Below are 22,732 nucleotides of genomic sequence, written 5' to 3'. Positions count from 1 at the left end.
TACTACTACTACTACTACTACTACTACTACTACTACTACTACTACTATGTTGTTATTGTTGTTTAGTCAGTTACATCTGACTGTGTGATCCTGTGGATCACAGAACACTAATACTGTCCATGGGGTTTTCTTGGTAAAGATACAGGAGTGGTTCCTCATTTGCTACTCCAGTGGATTAAGGAAAACAGGGCTCAGTGACTTGCCCAGGGTCATACAGTTAGTAAGTGTCTGAGGTTGGATTTGAACTCTGCTTTTCCTGACTCCATTCACTGAGCCACCTAGCTGTCTTCAGCTATTATTGTGTGACATTTGGTAACTTCTATAACTTTTCTGGGATTCATTTTCTGCAACTATAAAATAAGAGAACTGAATGAGATAATCTGAAAGTTCTTTTGCAGATGCAAGTCCTGTGATACTTGAGGGGCTGAAGAAGAGGCATCATCCTGTGGAATTATACTTTCACAGAGTACTAGGAATGGGAAAACCTTTGAAACATAGTCATAGGGTAAAAAAATAGGACAATTCAGGGGGAAGTGCTAGCCACAATTCCTTCAAAAATAATTTTAAAGCTTAGAATCTTATTCATCTTGTATTCAAATAGAATTTAGAGTGACTCAATTCTAAAATTAATTTTCCTTTGTGTTTTGTTAAAACATTCCTTAACAGTTTTCACATATACATATATTTTTCCTGTATATTTTATTAGAGCATAAGATCCCTGAAGGCAGGAAGTATATTTTCTACTGAAATTTTCCACGTAGGCAAGTTTAGTACTTGTCTTACTGGGATATTCAATAAAGTAGATGGCTTGAAATAATCCTTTCTTTGATGCTATTAGGAGCATGTGACTTCCTCTTTTATTTAAAAACCTCTCTTTCTCTGCCAGGTCAGCTTTAAAAGGCCGACTTGGGCCTCCTGCTGTTTTCCAAGTCTGCTTCCTGCCAGTCTTGTTTTCCTATTTGAAGCAAAGGGAGGCTCAAGGGGAAAAGGGACAGGAAAAACACCGTCACTATTGTTAAACATTTAATAAAAACCACCTGCTGAGCGTGTGGGTTGTCCAAATCTTGTGTGTATTCCACACCTCACAATCTAGTGTTTGAATAGAAACAATTTTATATCACTCCCTTAGTGCTGTTTTGATATGCAAGACTTGTCTTTTCAAATATATTGCAAGCTCCTTGAGGGCAGGACCAGTTCTATAATGTATAGAACACTGGGCCAGGGGTCAGCAAGACAGGACTTCAAATGTGGCATCAGACCTTTCTTTACCAGTTGTGTGACCCTTGGCAAGTCACTTAACCTCTGCCTAGGTTTCTTCAATTGAAAATGGGTATAATAATAGCATCTACCTCCCAGGGTTGTTGTGAAGATCAAATGAGATTAATATTTGTAAATCACTTAGTGACTAGCACACATTTTCTTTGCTTTCTCTTACAGTGCCTAGCACAATTCTTGATATGCAGTGGGTGTTGTGATATGCAGTGATCCCAAGATCATTTGGGATTCTATCTGGAGTTTTAGATCCAAAAATAAAATCTCCATCCCCCTAGACAAACACATGCATTTATATGTGAACACATGAACAAACACATGAATAAAGAAAAATTTAATTTTTTTCCACTTTCATTTTGGATCAAAAAATGATAGAAAAAAAGTGATGATGGGAGAGAAGGGAAGAGAAGATCAAGTAGCAATGAGGGAGAGAGGAGAGGAAAATGGTGAGAATAGGAAGACTTTGGACAAAAAGTTGGGTCGTATGAGTTAGTGGAGTAACACATAAATGATAAATGATTATTTCTTGTCACTAACTAAGCAAAGAAAAACTTCATCAGTACATTAGTCACTCAAAAACAGTTAAGCACCTACTGTGTGCCAACCAAAGGGTTAGGCAATGGAGGTCTAAGTACAAAGAATGAAATAATCCCCACTTAGAATGAATTTACATATCAGGCATTTCCCTGTTGGAGTTTTGCTAGCAAGGCTCATTTTGTATCTAGATTCTAGCTTTGCTTTGGTAATACTGGCCTCACATGCAGTGTCCACATAGAGCTTTTCAGGCCTCATATTTTTATTGTGGGGATATTGGAAACCATTTTAAAATCATGTAGAAATGGGATTTAAATATGATCATAAAAGACCAGTCATTCACCTGTGCCATCTTGCCATCTGCTCTGTTGCTGCTGTTTTGCTTTTCCCTCTTGGGATTAGTCTTGTTTTGCACCTGGTGTCCAGAACCCCAATACTAGGCACTGGGGGATTGATGTCATTCAATTTTATAACTACTGCCCTGGGACTCAGTGGCCTGGCTTGAGGACTAAGTGAACAAAATTTACATAGCCGCTTCTATCCAAGCCGACTCCAACCATACTTTACATATCATTCAGCTGTCCACCCAAGCCATCTTGCCATCTGTTGTGCCAAATGGGACCCCCTTCTACTCCACCTCCTTCCCATTTCTTGCTCTGGGTACTGTAATCAAATTAATACCATTGCACTATTGATTTTGGAAAGGTATGTCAGTGGGTTGCCCTATAGATCAACTCACTATTCTTGACACCCTCTCCAAACTAAAACACTCTGATAGTGAAATTTTTTATCTATTTGTATTTTCCTACTTGTATTAAAGTGTGAACTCCTTGAGAATAAGGTCTGTTTGTAGGTTTTTTTTTGTATTCCTTGGGTTTAGCATAATGCCTGACCAAGTAACTACTTCTTTCCTTCCTTCTCTCCTTTCTTTCCTTTTCCTCCTTCCTTCCTTCCTTCCTTCCTTCCTTCCTTCCTTCCTTCCTTCCTTCCTTCCTTCCTTCCTTCCTTCCTTCCTTCCTTCCTTCCTTCCTTCCTTCCTTTTCTTCCTTCCTTCCCTTTTTCCCTCCCTCCCTCCTTCCTTCCCTCCTTATTGTTCCTCAAATGTGACATTCCATCTCCTGCCCCTGTGAGTTGGCTCACTTCAGTTTCTCAAGCCTAGTATACAATCTGTCTTCATTTCACCATCTCAGAATCCCTTATCTTCCTTAAAGGCTCAGTTCAGGGGCCATCTCTTTGGGTTCAGTCTTAGAGCTCTCTCCTTCCTTGAATTACCTTTTATTATTCACATATGTGTACATGTTTATTAACCCATCCCTAACTCCTATCTCTAGCAGAATGGAAACTCTTTAAAGGCAGGGACTGTTGATGTTTTGTCCCCGTATTTCCAGAACCTAGCACAGTGCCTTAAATGGAGGACCAACTTTGAAATATTTGCTTAATGGAAGTAAATTTTTGGATCTATTCCCCATTCTCACCTCATTTTATAAACAAAGAAATTGAGGCCCAAAGAAATTATTGAATGTGGGATAGAGCTGGAGATAGATGTGGACAACTTAATTTGTCTCACCTGAACATTTTTTAGTTAATTTTAGTTTAAAAGCAAAACAAAATAAATAGGACTCTAATTACTCCCTCCCTCTTCTCCCTCCCTTGAACCCTTTATTTTCCTAAGTAGAGCTAAAAGAGAGGTTTTAGAAACAGGTGAAACCAGGTTAATTTCCTTTTTTTTTTTTTAGTATCAGTCTAGCATCTTGACCAGATTTCTACCCAGTGGTTTTAATTTAGACATCTACTTCACAAAGTTTCATTTCCCACCAGCCATGTCGAGCCCACAGCTCTTCAGATAGGAAGAGTTTAGTAGGCTGAACTGATAATCATTTATAAACAGAGTCTGATTCTGTAGGGACTGAGGGTGAAGTCAGCTGCTTACCTATTAACTCTTGTTGGGGGACTGGGGAGCCATGGTATTGCTGCAAATGGACAGCTGATCAAACAAAATGCTGGTTGTTCAGAAATAGTTAATGAGGGAGCTATTTTCACCCTAAAAGAACTTTATAGAAAATGACTTACAATGAGCCTAGGAACTTGAGAATAATGGGATATCTTTCTTGAAAATTTTATCAGTTTTTCAATTTTATGTGAGTGTCTTTTAAATTGGTAAATAAATAATCATGTATTTTATGAGAGCTGTAGTTAGGAATAATTTTGCATGGGACAAACCAGTTGGAGATTGGGGGACTTATCCAAGGTGATAGAGCTAGAATTGAGAAGAAGGCATTCTAGGCAGAAGGAGAGGCATGAAAAAAAAGGGATGGAGGTAGAGAACTATGAGGTATGTTTAAGGGATGGTTAAGTTGACCTATTTGAGTGGGTCAGAAAGTTTCAGTAAAGCCACAACAGGAAAGAAGGCTAGATAGGATCATAGTTGTAGACCAAGAGACTTTTGAGATTATCTATTCCAATTCCCCCATTTAACAGATGAAGAAACTAGAGTCCAAAGTGGTTGTGATTTGCTCAAGGTCATGCAATGAATAAGTAGAAGATCCAGGATTTGAACCCAGATCCATTGACTCTCACTGCAATATTATTTCTTCTACACCATTGTGTTGGCCCTTGAATGTCAGCCTGAGGAGTTTGGGCATTGATTGATTGATAATAGGGAGTAACGGTGGCTTGTGAGATACATGATGAAAATGATATTTCAGCAAGATTAATTTTGCATTGAAGGCAGGATAGATTGAGAAAAGGGAAAGCAGAGTCAAGGAAATGGGTTTCTAGTCCAGTAATCAAGGTGTGAGATGATGTGGCCTTGAGTTAAGTGGTGCTGGCAGGGATGGGTTGGAAGGAAGGGGCGAAGGAAGGGAAGGAATCCCTCAGTGGATTTGGTGACTTGGAAATAGAGGGTGAGGATAAAGGGAGGATTCAAAAATAACTCCATTTTTTCAGCCTAAGTTCATGGGAGAATGATAGTGCCATGAACAGAAAAAAATAGAAATGTGCAAACGGGTTGTCACTCCATCAAAGCTTCCAATACCTTTGTGAGAGACCTTTGCCGCTGCCTATTCTCCCTTGGCTGTCCACCAACTCTGTGATTCATAGAGTAGTATTAGTTGTTAATGAATAACACCAGCACACAAGTATGTAAACAAACTGTCTATTAGCTGGGATTCTATTAACCAGACCATGGTACTTATTTCTAGTGCCATGATAGCTGATGTTTGTAATGAAATTCCTGATAAAATGTAGCATGATGAAATACCTGAATTATCAAGTGGACTAAAATATTTTCAAGAAAGTGTGGTTACTTTTACTGTACTCTATTTCTATGAACTTTATCTATATTTGATAGGCACAATACTTTTTCTTTTGCTTTTTTTTTGGAGGATAATTGGGGTTAAGTGACTTGCCCAAAGTCACATGGCTAGTAAGTGTGTCAAGTGTCTGAGGCCGGATTTGAACTGAGGTCCTCCTGACTTCAGGGCCAGTGCTCTATTCACTGCGCCACCTAGTTGCCCCAATACTAACATTTTATGTACTAAAAGTATCATGAAGAGCGGCTAGGTGGTGCAGTGAATAGAGCACCGGCCCCGGAGTCCGGAGGACATGAGTTCAAATCTGACCTCAGACACTTGACACACTTACTAGCTGTGTGACTTTGGGCAAGTCACTTAACCCCAATTGCCCTCCAAAAAGCAAAAAAATAAAAAAATTAAAAAAATGGAAGACAAGAGATGGGAAAGCTCAAATGGTCTATTGGTACCTTTCAGCTTCTAAAGGAAGAGTATAACATGAAGAAAAACATAACTAAACAAGTCCTATAAATAAACTATTACTTGAATTCCAGTGCATTGGTTGAATCCTTTATGATGCATTTGTGGGAAATCCTGGATTGGAATCACACAGTTTAAGAACAAATAGAGTGATCAAATCCTATGTCACTGTCTGGTCAGTTAACAATCATGATTTCTTCAAACTCTTAAAGGATGCATGGTGGTACTCTGTTATTTATGTGCTAGATAACAGAGGATTTAGAGGCAGTGTGGCATAACAGAGAACTGACCTGGAAGGGAGGGAAACCTGAGTTCAACTCCATACTCTGACAAATACTAGCTGCATGACCCTGGTCAAGTCATTTAACTTCTTTGGTTCTAGGCATCTATGACAATAGGTTGTAGGATAGGTGCTGGCCTGAATTGACAGAGCAGAGTTTCCTCACCCAATATTTCCTTATACCATTGAAATTAAAGGACTAAGTCTTTATCCCCTACTAATAGCAATAGCATATTTCCTTAAAGGAAGACTAGAAATGTTTCTTTGGCTATTGTATTGAAGTACGAAGGACAAAACGAGGCACAATAATAAATTATATAAAAATAATGTGCAGTCATGTGTCTGCTAAATAGTCTTTGATGAATAAGGAAGTTTTAAGTTTGAAAATGAGACCTTCTGCCATGAGTAGAGAAAAGGAAGTTCTCTGGGGTGCAGTGGATTATATGTTGCTCATTCTTGAGGATAAATGAGAGTAAATGGCAATCTTGGGAATTTTAATGCAAGTTAAGGTCAATACAGAGGTGCTTAAATGGTGCTGGGGCATTTGTAGGGCCTAGTTCTGCAGTGTTCCTCACAGAAAAGGTATTTTTTCATTGAGATGAAACAGGAGACAGATATAATGTCAAGGGAGAAAGGGGGGGAGGAGAGAGAGAGAGAGAAAGAGAGAGAGAGAGAGAGAGAGGGAGAGAGAGGGGGGGGGGGGGAGAGAGAGAGGGAAGGGGAGAGAGAGAGGGGGGGGGGAGAGAGAGAGAGAGAGAGAGAGAGAGAGAGAGAGAGAGAGAGAGAGGGATGGATGGATGGATGGATGGATGGATGGATGGATGGATGCATTGGCCAGTCACGATTTGCAAAGTTACTCTAGAACAGTAGTTCTTAACTAAGGGTGAGGAATGGGGAAAGTATCTGTGAACTTCAGTGGGAAAAATATATCTTTATTTTCACTTACCTTAGCATTCTTTCCACTTAATACTATTTTTTTAAGTGTTAGAGGGGATCCATAGGTTTTGACAGATAGCCAATGGGGTTCATGATACAAGAAAAGGTTAAGAACCCCTATTCTGAAGCTCAAAAAAAGAAAAAGAAACCTTTCAATTCTTCCTTGTTCTTCTACTCAATTTTTAAAAACATTTTCAAGGATGAATTCCTTTGAAAATCAAGAATGAATAGCTGTGATTTAAGTTAGACACAATCTATGCCAGCATCTTCATGTTATTCTTTCCACAGGACACACTAGTAAAAGTTAAGTGTTTTTAATACTTTATTAAAATGGCAAATCAGACTTTAGTTAGACTATAGTGGTTATACAACACTGATCTGAATATAAACTGAAGTGTAATCTTTTTAAAAGGGTGAGCACACACTTATTCACACACCCAAAAAGTATAATATATTTAGGTATATAGTAAAAAAATAATATTAGAAATCAGATTTGAGTTTGAGGTATAGTTTGTGTTCCTATCACTATGGGTAATTACACAATTATTTCTGCCAAAGCAGAGAGCATGCAGGAGTAGAAGGAATTTCCATACTACATCTTCCACTGATAAAACCACAGGTTTCCACCCCCACCCCACCCCAAATCTAGGGCTCTGAAAAGTGATATATGATTGAGTCTAGATACAGAAACACCACAGGCCAAGCAAAAGTTAAGACAAGTTAATGCCCAAGGCATAAACAAATTATGAAGAATATGGATAAAGTAAAACCAGGCTTATTTCCCAAATCCAGAACTATGAGAAGTAGCAGGCGCCCCTCTAGTTTTTACAGTAGTTCTGGAAACATACCACTAAAAAACTACTTGAGGCATAGCAGAGAATGAGACATTTTGGTATAAGTTGCACCAGTGATATGATCAAATTCCAATATACAAGAACTTTTAAGGTTATGAACTTAATTACAGACAAAAGTGCTACAGGCAAAAATTTCATGTAGATTTAAGAAGAATTTAAGTACTTAGCCTTTTGAAGTGGTATTATGGAAGGCAGTTGTAGTCTGGGCATTTTTCCATCTTTTTCTATTTCCTCTCCAGGTTCTACCCCCTAAACTAAGGTTTTAGGAATTATCTCCTAAGCTTTCTGTTGCTCACTAATAACTATCAATACCTTGAGTTTCAGGAAGCACAGACCTACTGTGTGCAGAACTCTGTAATGGCAGCTAAATGGTAGAGTGGATACGGATCTGGATTTGGAAGCAGAAAGACCTGAGTTTGAATTCTGCCACAGATACTTAACTAGTTCTATGACCTTTGGCAAGTCTTTCTTTAGCTTCAGTTTCCTCATTGTCCAGAGGGAAAATGATAGCACCTATTTCACAACACTGTTGTGAGCATTAAATGAAATAAAAATATTTTAAAATATTTTGATCTTTCTGCTTTTTTTTTTCTTTTTGGAGGGGGAAAGGCAGGACAATTGGGGGTACGTGACTTGCCCAAGGTCACATGGCTAGTAAGTGTTAAGTATCTGAGTTCAGATTTGAACTCAGGTCCTCCTTATTTTTAAATTTTAAATTTTCAACATTCACTTTTATAAGATTTTGAGTTCTAAATTTTTCCTGTTCCCTCCCTTCCCTCTTCCCCAAGGCAGCATGCAATCTGATATAGGCTCTACACATACAATCATATTAAGCATATTTCCACATTAATCATGTTGTGAAAGAAGAAGCAGAACAAAAAGGAAAAGCCACAAGAAAGAAAAAACAAAAAACAAAAAGAGAAAATAGTATATTTCAATCTGCATTCAGACTCTATAGTTTTCTCTATGTGGATAGCATTTTCCATCATGAGTCTTTTGGAATTGTCTTAGATCATTGCATTTCTCAGAAGAGTTAAGTCTAATAAAGTCAGCCATTGTATGATGGTGCTGTTACTATGTATGATATTCTCCTGGTTCTGCTCACTTCACTCTAATCAGTTTGTATAAGTCTTTCCAGGTTTTTCTGAAATCTACTTGCTCACCATTTTTTATGGAACAATAGTATTCCATTCCATTCATATACCACAACTTGTTCATTCATCCCCCAATTGATAGGCATCCCCTCCATTTCTGAAATAAATTAGTTAAAACATTTTTCAAACCTTAACATACTATACAAATACTAGCTATTATGGATAGGTCTCTTTTAATATAAGAAGCTGCATTTAGACACCAAAAGGAGGGACAATTCCTTTACTTAGAATTTCTTCTGTGAAAAAGTCCAACAGGGAAAGTAAAACCTAATAGTTACCTGCCTATCCTATGGTTATTTATCAGTCTTTCTGTCTGTCATCTATTTTACTTCCTATCTATCTAATATATTTTACCTATCCTATTTAATTTATCTATTTGATTTTATCAATCCTATCTAATATATTTTTCTTATCCTATCTATCTACACAAATAAATGAGGGACAGACTGAACATAACTAGATGCAAAAGGAAGATTTCTAGATTTGGAGTCAAAGCTTGGATGAATCACTTGACTTTTTGGACCTCAGTTTTCTTATCTCTACAATGATATTTGACTAGATGATCTATAAAGTCTTTTAAAATCTATAACCCCAGAATTATGGATAAAAAGATTAAAGGATAGAGTCAGACTTAAAGGCACAAGGCTTTTGTGCCATCATCTTTCCTAGGAGAACGAGGCTTATGCTTCCAAGTTTTATAAGAAAGTAACCTTCTTGGATTCCTTTAATGATACTCTATTTTGATTAAAAAAAAATATGTTTACTTAATGGAATTTTGATGAACCACTTCATTTAGTTTCCATTCCCTGAAATGCACAGCCTGAGTTAACACAAATCTCTATGTGAAAGGTTGATTCTAGATATTGAGGAACACCACCACAATCAATTTGTTAACACAGCTCCCAAAAGGTAAATAGCAACAGAATACTCAGTTTTATGGAAAGAATTTCTCTGCTAAACCAGGACACCGATCATGTAAATCCAATACAGAAAGAGTGCTTTCTAGCTCTTTAAAAAATAGTTTCATAGGAATTCTATCCAGAGTCCTATACAATTATGAGTTGGAAGGGAACTTATGACCCAAGTCCCAAGTTGAGGAAACTGAGGTCTAGAGAGAGAAAACGCTTGCTCACAGTCACACAATGAGTTGATAGAACCAATAGAACTCGTCTCCTCCAGTTCCCTTTTCTCTATAACCTGCTTTGTATGTGTGGGGAAAAAAAATAGCATCTCCAAGAAAAAAAATGGAAGGATAAAGGAAGCCAACACTCATTAAAGAATGAAATCACAAAATTACATAAATTAGAATGAGGATTAAATGATTATATCATTACACATTTTACATATAGCTATATAGATATACACTATACTATCCCTAGGGGTCTTGTACAGAATCATTTCAAACCATCTATTTTCTAGTACTTTGTCCATTCTAGTTTAATGATTCAAGTAATGTGGCTTCTACCACTTCCCTTGGGAGAGACTATTCCACAGTTTAATAGCTCTCACCATTAGCAAACTTTTCTTGATATTCAGCCTAAATGATCTTCTGCTCAATTTCATTCCATTACTCCCGTCATATCTTTGGCAATTCCTATCCCTCGTTGGTGTTTACATCCTTTGAATATTTGCAGAGACTATTATAATGTGCCTACAGCCCCATCCCTTAGTCATTGTTTATCCAAAGTCAACATTATGTGCTTTTAATCTTTCCCTGTGATTCAATCTGTCCCCCTCCTTAACAATTTCTGTTTCCCTTCCCTGAATTTTTCTCTAATTCAATAACAATCAAGCCCATTTAAGTATGCCTGACTTGGACCTGGGGCTAAGTTAGAAATGTAAGATCTAGGAAAAAAAAGGCAGGCACAATGAGAAGGTTAGAGGAGAGGTTTTCCTGGGGATCTTTTTAGTTCTCACTCCAAATGAAAAGACAAAACAGAACAAAACAAAAAACTGAACCCAAACTCACTTAGGTTGGTTTGTATAATCCCCCTACCTCCCCATCCTTGTGGGCCTTGACATATTAAAATTCACCAAATAGTAATTTTGTGAGCAATCCAAGTCTTGCATATCAAATATCTATATTCCCAAACAATAAAGTGATAAGATCAGTCAACTTTGAGTAGTCAAATAAGTTTTTATATACACACATACATATACATATATAAAATTTTTTAAACATTTCTTCTCAAAGTTTCTCAGGTCCCCTCCCCACAAAATAACAACCCCCCACCATTTGTGAAAATATTTACATTTCTAATGCTGGTACCTTTCAGAATTGGTTACATTACTATTCATAGTAGTGGAGGTCATGGGATGAGTAGATGATATAAAATATATGAGCAAATACGTCAGAAAAAACTGCCTATTAATTACACTGAGTCCAAAAATCAAGTGATACAAACCACTGTTATTCTGGCCCTGTGTTCCCTTATGGGTGTTAGCCATCTGTTTGTCAGACATTTAAAGCTATGATTGTTGTTGTTCATTCATGTCGGACCCTTTGTGGCCCCATTTGGGGTTTTCTTGGCAAAGATACCAGAGTGCTTTACCATTTCCTTCTCCAGTTCATTTTACAGATGAGGAAGCTGAGGCAAATAGGGTTAAGTGACTCGCCCAGGGTCACACAGCTAGTGTCTGAGAACTCAGGAAAATGAGTCATCCTGACAACAGGTCTGGCAGTCTATGTACTGTGCCACTCAGCTGCCACAATAAGTTTTATTATCCCCTTCCACTCAAAGAGGAGGAGGTAGGTGGTAGGAGTATGTTATGATATATGCTTTCTTTGGTCTTGCCTTTCTATGGCTGAATAGAGGGAACAATGATCCAACCACTCCAGGGGCAGTAGTGTGTATGTGTGTGTGTGTGTGTGTCCTTTAGAATTAGTATTTTTTGCATATTACTCCTGCTTTTCAGAGTCTCCCACCTGCAGGCCCTCACTGCTCTGATATTACTCCCTCTTTAATCAGGGCTTTTTAAGGTAAGAAGGATTCTTACCTACCTCTATACATTGTTAGACATGGAGTCAGGGAGGCATGGGTCTAAATTCTTCTGCTCTTAGCTGTGCGAGTGTTAACATATCCTTTAATGCCTCCCCCTCCTCCCCCACTCCCACATCTGTAAAATGAAGGGGTTTGGAGGGGATGACCCCAAGGACCTTCCATCTCCAGTTCTGTGCTCCTGTGATGCTGTGGTCCTGGAGGTAATATTCCCATGCTTCCAAACTTTCTTGATGAATTCCCAACATATCACAGGATCATTGAATGATGAAAAGGTCATTTGTGGCAGTAAAAGAGTGAGAGTTAACCACCTTGTATTTATTTTATATTTATCTGTATATGCATGTTGTCTTAGTTGACAGAAAGGAAGCTCCTTTAGAGGAGGGATTGTTTTGTTTTTTGTTTTTCTATCTCAGTGCCTAGCATAGTGCCATGTGCCCTTAACAAGTGCTTATTGATTGATAGATTGGAACTCCAAGCATAGTTCTAGGCACTATCATTCTTTACCATATTCCAGAGTACCTCTATAAGTGTATCCCTGCATTGTTCAGGATTTGATGATATTTAATATTAGCTAGGTCTACAGGATGAGAAGAAGGAGAAAAGTGAAGCATTAATTCCACTCACCAGCTTGTTTGGGCCAAATGAGACCAAATCACCATTTGATTGATTTTCCCTCCTGAACTGAACAGATTTTTGGAGGGTGGGGCTCGAAGCTGGGTAAAAACAGTCATAGATTTCTACCTTCTCTGCCACAAATAAGTTCTGATATGGTGTCAGGATAGGGAGCTGACTGCTATAGTGATGGGGCATGGGTGATGATTAACTGTAATGCAAAGAGCACAGGGTTAAGCTTTAAAAGACTTGGGTTTGAAGCCCCACTGTGCAATCTCTTTAGACCTAGAGGCAGCTCAGAGGTGCAGTGGGTAGAGAGGTGGACTTGGACTCAGGAAGACCTGAGTTGAAGTCTGGCTGTGGACAGTACCAGCTGTGTGATCCTGAACAAGTCATTTAACCTTACTGCCTCAGTTTCCTCAACTGCAAAGCAGGGATAATAATAACACCCAAATGTTCAGCACAGTACCCAGTACATAGTAGGTGCTTAATAAATGCTTGTTCCCTCTTACCCCCTACAGATCTCAGTTCCATCTTAAAATAAGACGAATGGAATGGATGATCCTAAGGTTCATTTAGGTTTTGCCATTCTATGATTCTACCTTTGAAAAATTAAGAGATTGGCACAATCATTGGCTTTCCAAGCATCTTCCCAGGAATGATCAATCTGGATTCTTAACATTTTATGTGTCATGATCTCCTTTGGCCATCCAGTGAGCCCTGTGGAACTCTTCTCCGAATAATATGTTTTTAAAAATAAAAATTTTAAATTTTTACAATTCACAGTTGAAGGAAATACTAAACTTCAGTTATAAGTTAGTGAAGATACATATTTTTTTGCCTATCCAGTTCAGTGGCCTCCTGAAATTTATCCATGGGTAATTTGAGGGTCTGTGGACATCATAGTAAGAATCCCCTGGTGTAAAATTATATTTAAGGAATTGTAAAGTAGAATTCCCTTATAATTGGATTCATTCTTACATAGATTCAGGTGATATGAGGTAATAAATGTTCTCAAAGATTAAGTAAGATTAACAAGAAAGTGTTGAAAAGCCCAACATACAAGGCAGTATTATTGTTAAGAAAAACCTCATATAACCTGAGAGGCATAGCATAGTGGGGGCACGGAATAGACCTCCAAATCAGCACTTGGGTTCAAATTCTCCTAATGTCTGTTTGACTCTGGGCAAGTCATCTAACCTTTCATAGTGCCAGGAAACTTTTTTTTTTTTTTAAGCAATAGGGGTTAAGTAACTTACTCAAGGTTACACGGCCAGTTATTTCTGTGTGTGGTACTGAGTGTCTGAGCCCGGGATTTGATCTCCAGGTCATCCTGACACTGGAGCTGGTGCTCTTACTCACTGTGCTACCTGGCCACCCCAGCCAGGAAATTTTTAAAGATTTTTAAGATTAAATGCAGAGGGGTTGCTAATCACCCTTGTTAGAGGGAGTTGTATCTTCCAGCAAAATCACAATCCTAAAAAAAACCCGACTCTCCTATATCCCCTCACAGTATAGTTTTAAAGGGCTTCCACTGTACATCATCTGTATTTGTTTAATAGAGATATTAAATGTAATAGTCATACTCCCTTAAGAAAAAAAAGAATGACAAGAAATGATTGGCAATTAAGAGTTTGAGAAAGCTGTTTGTCTCTCCATTTAGGGATGGACAGGCACCTTGCTCCATTAGCAACTCAGTCTCCCACATCAAAGAAAAAAATATGAGGAACTGCATTTGGTTGCTAAGCAGGCCCTATTCTTTCACAGGAAGTGTCTGACATGAAGGACTTCTCACAACCAACAAAGCCAGGAATAATGAGAATATAAAACCAGCACTCATGAATAATTCAAAGGGCTGAAGACTTCAAATGGAACAGTTTTCCTCATTGGTAAGCACCAACCTGATGCCTTTGCATCTGTTCTTAGTGCTATTGTTCTCCAGGAGTAGGGTAAGGGAGTCTTATTTTTTTAAATGATCAAAGTTAGAGGGGGGCGGGGTGACAACTTCAGTCTGAGTCTAACATCCTCCCCCTTCTGCTCATTTGAGGATAGATGTAAATTTTGCCTATGGCTCTTTTGGATCTTCTGGCTTGTAGGGACATTGGTGGTCTAACTGAAATTTGTTTCACCGAGGAATGGCTCAGTAATATCCACCGTCCCCAATTTACCAATGCTTCAGTCAAGAACATCCCTTCTCATGAGTGAGTTCCCTAGCTAGGAGTTTGGTCTGTCTTCCTCATTTACATGGTGCCTTCCACTAGAAGGGATTTCCTCTCACCCCTCATATTGCACTGCTGAGGACCTTTTTGCCACTCCATGATGCTCACTGCTATTATGAACCTCTGATGAGCCCCCCAATGACAGCTGGGAAGTGCCACTAGAAATCCTTACCCCTTCCAAGGGCTTTATTCCCACTTTTTACCCATTACTGGAAATTAATGATACCTTTGTCTATACTTCTCTGAACTGAAAATCCTATTGGAAGATCCTTTTGTTCCCATTTTCCATCCCTTCTTTCCCCACCAGAGCTCCCTTCTGTCCTTGCGACTGGGACTCTACTCCTTGGTCCCACTACTTAGCACTCTTTTGGAGACCTTGTCTAAGCCCCTCCCACACTTTAACTCCTTCTTCTACCAGAGCCTCGTCTAAGGACGATTATAAAAATAACAATAATTATTATTGTTATAGATACCAAGAGTACATCACCAAAAGGAAATTCTCTACAGAAAGCTCTGAAATAGACCCTGAGGAGACCATGATAACTGAAACTGTCCTATATTGGATTAGAAGTTAGGGGACCTTGGCTTTGGCATTCAGTAATATGATGTTTTTCTGATAAGCAAAATATGGATAACATATCAGTCTTGTGTTCAGTTTGCGGTTCTGCATTTTAGGAGAGACTGGCAAAGTGAAGCTCATTTAGGAGACCCATGTCTTCTATGGGGATAGTGAGGATCCTTAATATTCTGTCTATCACATGAGGATGAGTGGAAGAATCTAATTGAAGCTCTTTAAGAGAGGGGAAGACTTCAGATATTTGAAGGGCTATCAATGGAAGAGGGTTCTTAGTTCTATGGATCTCTGCAGGAAAAATGAATATTTATTAATGACTCCGTGTGTATGTGTGTGTGTGTGTGTGTGTGTGTGTGTGTATAAAATACAAGTGGAAATCACTGAGAGACAGATTCTGATTCACTAAGAGGTAGAATTTCCTAAAACTAACACTTCTAACATAGAATGTGCTATCTCATGAATCCGTGAACAGGCAAGTCTTTGAGTGCAGGAGGTGTTCAAGTAGAAGACAGATGACCATTTGTCATAGACATTGGAGATGCTTCAAATAGGGTCTGGACTAAATGACCTCTGAGGTCTCCTCCAACTCTTGACAATCTGCCATTCTCCTGGTTAAAGGAGATTCAAGGGTAGTTCATGTAAAACATTCACCCCATTTCAGCCACAACCATAGATGTAGTCAATGCTTTTATGGAAGAGTGAAGAATGGTATTTCAAGAAAGAAAATAACAATGTTATTAGTATGTTTTCTTTTTCTTTTCTTTTAATTGAAGCACTTTGGACAATTAGAGTGGTAGAGATTGGTCATTGAAAAGGCCTGTTTGTTTTCTTAATAATATAGCAATGCAGAGTACTTTGGGTACTCTGGTGTACCCCAAGGCTGGGGAATGGGAGGCCTAATATTGAAGCACTTAGAGTTGGAAAGGCTCTTCAAAGGGCATTTTGTCCAACTCTCTCATTTTCCCAGTGAAACCGAGGACCAGGTTGATGAAGTACAGAGGTTTGTAAGTAGCAGCGTGAGACTTGAAACCCATGTCATCTGATTCAGATCTAGTACTCTTTCTGGGCCATCACACGGCTGGCTCTAAGCAGAAAATTGTTTCCCTTCTTCTTTTTTCATGTGCTCTCAATCAATTCCCAAGATAGACTGTGGTTACAAAGGAGGAATTAAGCAAAAGTACCATATGGATTTATCCTATTCTTACTGCCACAGCATTTGCTATTTAGCCAGTTAATATCATTGTAAAAAGAACTGGGACCAATTCCTTCTTTCCTACCTGGCTTCTCTTTGGCTCAAGGGAGGGTATGGGAAATAGAAGTATCAGTAGCATCCTTCCTGGCACATAATAGTGGTAAGTATGGTATGAGCTTTTATAAAGCTCAAACTTCATAGTTTAATTTAAAGGACCTACAATAAATTGCCAGTCAATATTCCTTATAGTGCTTAGATGTCAGACTTTATGAATCTTACTATGCCCAGAAAGATCCATGGAGACGTATCATCAACTTTAATTTTCTCTGTATTCTACTTAGCAATTAAGATCAATTCATTGAGATACAGATGATAATTTGCCATCTTTTATCACAGCATGAAATTGCTATTTAGGGGCTTTTTGTCCAACTCATATCTTGTTCTCCCCCCACAGGAGACGTATGAAAAGATCTCTGTTTGATTTTAAGATCAAAGTGATTGTCAGCTATACAGGAAAGAAAGCAAGAAAATTGGATCGGGAGAGGAAAACATCTACTAATAACCTTTCTCCACCAGGCCCCCGTGAAGATGAACTTTTACAAATGCTACTTAGGTGATGAAAAAAGATGTTTCTGACTGTATTTAAACTGTCAGGATTTATCAAGTATAAATGGGAAAACAATTTTTAAATACCAGCTTCTTCTTGCTCACCATAATGACTTGATTTTTTCCCGAAGTCAGGAGCATGCTATGGGCAGAATGATTGACAGAAATCTTTACTGTGTCTGGTAATTTTCATTGTAGAAAAAAAATGTACTCTGGATCTTCATAACTCAACTTTCAACATGCGAAGACTAGAAAGAATACATGGTGTTCTATCATTAAGTAAGCTGAGATTTTCTCCATGTTTCCTTTGATAAGACTGACCTTTTGCTCACAAGCATCCTGGAGTCAAGTTACTTTGACAGATGGGTGTTGAGCTAGTTTAGGAAGGTTTTGCTAAGTCTAACTGTAGTAATAAGTTAGGCCTTTGATGTGCTGCCTGACTCAGCCATAAGTGGAGATTCTGGTGACTGAAGCAAATTAATTTGTGGGGGTGTGTGACCTTGCTCTGGGGGATACCTCTCCCCTATTTATCCAAGGGTTTTGTTAGAGTTTTATTACCCCTTTCTTTGAGTGGAAGATACCGAGAGAGCCCTAGAGTACTCTTTCTTCACGTGTGGTGTGTGATTTAGGATCTGTACCCTTGTTGTCAATTTTTCCTATGATACACTTGTGACTCAAAGCTGAGCCTGGTCAGATAGAGGAACATTTTCCTGGCTCACCGTGTTCTTACCTACTCCTCATCCAAGAATCAATCAGCTGAGCACCTGACTTTTCCAGCTTCTCCCCACCTTGTGCCTAGAGTAGAACATTTTTTATGGAGATGAAGATTCCTACCTACTCAGTGTCCTCGGACAAAGCTCTGGTCATCCCTCCTTAGCTATGACTCTGCTGCTCTGTGGGAGTCAGATCTTGAGACAGCAGTTGAATGGGCATGGCATTGTGGGGGATGATTTAAATTTTAGGAAGGCCATCTTGGTGAAGACGTACTTATGAAAGAGACTGTTAAAACTAAGGCTTTCAAATCAATCCTGGAAGTGTGACCAAAAATCCTTTTGGCTACTGCCCTCATTATTATTACTTTTGGCTTTTTACTTAGAAGATAAGCATTTTTTTTTTTTTTTTGCGGACAGAACATCTGCATGTTCAAAACTGTACTTTGTTCTAAGTGTTCCTAAGTTTCTCCTCCATACAAACCCTTTAAATACATGTTATTTAAGTGAAGGTATGTGATTGTAGATCTAGGAATGTCACAATCTTCAAAGAATCAAGAAGTGAGAATAGGCTGTAGCACATTTCCAATGATGACCTTCACGCAAGGACTGGTATAACATAAATGACCTTACTTAGAACACGCATGGTCAAAAATGTGGTAGGCTAGTATGTATCTTGAATAAAGGATAACAGACAGTCTGAGCACTGCCCTGAGTTCATATTAAATGTTAAAATTGTTTATTGTTAAAAGTGTTAAAGATGTTAAAATGACATGTTAAAATATAGAGAGGAAGGCCTCTAGAATTTGTGTAGATCCTCTTTGGAAGGTTCGAAATGTAAAAATAAAAGTGTCTTTGAGTAAATATTTAGAGCAGTAGACTCCATAGGTGAGGGAGGAGAAGTGATATAAAATATATAAATATAAAAATATAAAATATAAAAATGAAATACAGCAACTAAATTTAAAAATACTCTCTAAATTACATACCTCAAAGGTGTTAGTTTCACATGATAATGTGTATAAAGTTCTTGGTAAATTTTGAAGCATCATATAAATGTTAGCAACACTGTTTTTGAATGTAGGAGAAGTATAGATCATCAAATCATTACTGGAACTGTCAGCTGGGATGCAAAATTGTTTTGCCATTGTTGCCGTTGTTATTCAGTCGTTTTTCAGACATGTCTGACTCTTCATGACCCCATCTGGGGTTTTCTTGGCAAAGATACTGGAGTGGTTTGCCATTTTCTTCTCCAGCTTATTTTACACATGAGGAACTGAGACAAACAGGGTTAAGTGACTTGCTCAGGGTCACACAGCTAGTAAATATCTGAGGCCACATTTGAACTCAGGAAGATGAGTCTTGTTGACTCCAGACCTGGCACTCTATCCACTTTACCACCTAGCTGCCCTTTGTATTATCATTAGATATTGGAATAATGCATCATAAGCACACTGTGGTTACCTCCAAATACTCAGGTGCTTGTATTTGTACAGAATAAACATAAAGATGATTGGTTGGATTCTTTATTTTCCATCCAGATGTTTGTGCATCTGGCAGACTCAGAACTTTTAAAGTCTCAGATGAGGTCTAGAGACTTAGGAGAACAACAAAATGATCACCTTCAATCAAATAACTGGTCATCGTGAAATCAACCATTTTTGAAAGGTCACTACAAGCAAGCACAGAAATAATCACAAATACTTGAATCTAAGTGACTGATGGGATGTTTATTAGTAACTAGTTTTTCAAATAACTTACAGGATTTAATAATAATTTTTTCCTCAAATGGGACAATGTGTATACACGATTTTGATTTTCTATGGCTTGCCTGCCCCTGTTTCTTCCCTGATGTCATGATTCCTGGCACATAGACTAGAATGCTATCATGGGAAGGAAAGCTTTCAGCTAGATTTTTTCTCTCTAATTTGGAGTCTGAACACCAATCATTATGGTGGTAGCAGACAGAAAACTTACAAGTCAATTGAAACCATTCCTTAATCCCAGTGGTAGAATTACTTGCCTTCCTTTACAGTGGCCAGTGCCTGTAATGAAAGGGGCTCTTACCTTTCTCTAGTTAATGAGATATTCTGGACTAAAATATCCTCCTGTGTCCATCACTGAAAGACAGCTGTGAAATAATGAGTGGCATGGAGCAGGAGAGATGGAAGACACCTGCCAGGGGAAACTTTCTCCTTTACCATCCTGTACTAGGCAGACTTGTTGGGTCTAAATGTGATGAATGCAAGCCCTAAAGAAAACCAGCCGGAAAAAAATATCTGATGTGTTTCATGTATTTTGTCTCCTCTGTGATGATCATCTTATATCAGGATTTGGGTGTGGGGAGGAGAGACCCTTCCTTGCCAACATGGACTATGTCTTTCTGCCACTTTGGAAAACAGGAAAGACAAGAAAGAACCATAGGACTTAGACCTCTAAATGAACTTGATACAGACCTTTAAGAGGCAAAACTAAAAAACAAAGTAATGGATAGAAGAACTAAAAATGGAACCCAGGGCCTCTGCTTCTAGTCCATTGCTGTTTATGCAGCAAGGTGGCAGAGTGGATAGAATGTTGGACTTGGAAACAGGAAGACCTGAGTTTGAATCTTGCCTCAAGCACTTATTGACTGTGAGACAATAAGTCATTAACCTCTCTCAGTCTCAGTTCCTTCCTCTGGAAATTGGTGATGATAACTGCACTGAGATCATGAGGTTATTATGACAACCTAATGAGATACAATGATAAGCACATATAATAATGCAATATATGTATATACATATGCATACACAATATATACAATAATGTATATACATATGAATATGTATCTATCTATGCTAGTTATCTTATAAAGAAAATGATTGAAGAAGTAGAGAGAGGAAGAAAAAAGAAATGAAAAGAAGGAAAAAGAAATGGAATATAAAAATAATAAATGATCAGGCAAAGGTAGAAAGGCATTCCATATGGGTCTGCAACTGTTCTTAGAGTAAGGCAACACCCATTCAGTAAATAGGCTTCTTTAAGAAGGCCTTAGCCTAAAAGGGCCAGGATTTCCCATTGCATCCTTGGTCATCTCCAGTCATCCTGATGACTGTCTGGTCACTGAATCCAGATAGCTTTGGAGGAGAAAGTGAACCTGGTGACCTTGCACAGCCCTCCCACACTCAAATCAAAGTAAACTGCAAGTCATGTTATCATTTCCCTGATGCCATGGTCCTCTTTGAAAATGAAGGACAGGGGCGGCCAAGTAGCACAGCAAGTAAGAGCACCGGCTCCAGTATTAGGATGACTTGGAGATCGAATCCTGGGCTCAGACACTTAGCACCCACCCAGAAACACCTGGCCATGTAACCTTGAGCAAGTTACTTAATCCCAGTTGCTTAGGGGCGGCCAGGTGGCTCAGCGAGTAAGAGCACCGGCTCCAGTGTCGGGATGACCTGGATCAAATCCGGGCTCAGATACTCAGCACCACACCCAGAAATAACTGGCCGTGTAACCTTGAGCAAGTTACTTAACCCTGATTGCTTTAAAAAAAAAAAAAAAAGAAAATGAAGGACAAACACAAGCAACTGTTTTGAAATGTAGTTAAGAAATGAGAAGCTTTGGAAGGAGTGACATACTATTTCCTCTCATCCACTGCTCCCCCCTTCCTTTTGCTGCCCTTGCTCATGCCCTTGGCCCCCTTTTCACCTCCCCTAAAGCTAGCGCTGTCCCCTACAGTTGTCTCACACTGTACAAAGCTACGTGCGCTAGCTGCTGCTGAGCGAGACATGCAAATACCACTTGGCCAGTGGGAAGGAGAGAGAGCTGCCCTACCACCACCATCAACACCTCCCCCTCTGTCACAGAAAGGTCATTTGCACCTGGGCTTTCATTCACCTGTGGAAGTGGCAGCCATCTGCCAAGCTCCTGAGGCAAAAACTGGGCAGCTGAATGGTCTCTTTATTTAGACGTCGACAGAACTGAGAGTTCAAGGTGTCAGGGCTTGCTTACTGCGGGTGGACAAGGTGGGTGGGAAAGAAAATATTTGTTCTTACCCATCAATCCAAAATCAGCTATTTGGTCACCTTGTCTAACCTTAGCTTAATGCCGCCAGCTTAAAAAGAAAAGACAAAAATCTCAGCAGTTAAACTTTTCTTTAGAAAGAAGAGGGAGGGGGACCTCGACATAATAGGGTGGAAAGCCAGTTGTGTATTTGTTTAACTTTTATTTTGGGAATATATCTGCATAATGAGAGTTTTCTAAAATAGGGTTAATTATGTTCTCTGTGTCAATATTTTTTTGAGATTTTGCTTAAACTTTGGGGTTACTTTTCTTCTTAAATCTTTCCTGCTTGTTTTTTTTTACTTTTCAGGGACCATTAATTTCCTTACTTGTAAAATGGTGTTGGATTAGAAGATTTTCTAAGTTCTTCACCACTCTGAACACAATGATCCTACAGCTCTTTTGAACTATCTCAGTGTCACTGAGTAGTGTGCATTAATTTATTTAACCAAAATGAAAAATCTGCCTAATTTTGTGACTATTTAGATTCCTCCTATTATCTTTGGCTGTTTTCCAGAGAGAAAAGATGTTATTGTTATGGACCAGGTAAATAATATATCATATTTACTCCCCAGGATGAAATTCCCATCACAAAAGGAAAAAGAAATGAATTACCTTTGGTCATGACAATTCCTGCCAGAGATTTGTGGCGGGCATGCATGGAAGTCAGGTTGTCTGTCAACTCCTGAAACTTCTGTGTGACCAGCTGGTACACTGAGTCAGCAAACTCCTGAAAGATATAAACACCAGGATATTTTTAACTTGGGTGAGAAGAGTGGATGGTAGATGGACAGTGAATTTTCCACTATTGACCCTCCTTCCTAAATTCAGTTCCATCTGTGAGGACTACTTTGGTCCAGACTCTGAGAACATGAAATACATTCTTGTGTATTTCCCTATGTCATTTTGAGAACAAGCAACTATTGTTCTTTTCTTGCCCCCAAAATCTTGAATATGATTTTGGGTAGCATTG

General features: G+C 38.7%; 1 protein-coding gene across 2 annotated transcripts in view; it reads right to left on the bottom strand.

Moving 5' to 3' along the window:
• Positions 1–22,732, bottom strand: part of ADARB2 (adenosine deaminase RNA specific B2 (inactive)) — a 660,801-nt gene that overhangs the window by 69,928 nt on the left and 568,141 nt on the right. For both annotated transcript variants that reach the window (XM_069086535.1, XM_069086536.1), the window contains one exon: positions 22,375–22,489. In XM_069086535.1, coding sequence (XP_068942636.1) covers positions 22,375–22,489 — 115 coding nt within the window. The remainder of the gene's footprint in view (positions 1–22,374; positions 22,490–22,732) is intronic.

This window comes from Petaurus breviceps, unplaced genomic scaffold (genome assembly GCF_028583685.1).
Source record: "Petaurus breviceps papuanus isolate PSGF00001 unplaced genomic scaffold, PetGlider_PUasm1.0 178, whole genome shotgun sequence".
Lineage (NCBI taxonomy): Eukaryota > Metazoa > Chordata > Mammalia > Diprotodontia > Petauridae > Petaurus > Petaurus breviceps.
Note: the sequence above shows the minus strand (reverse complement) of the source record. Positions and strands in the feature narration are given on the sequence as shown.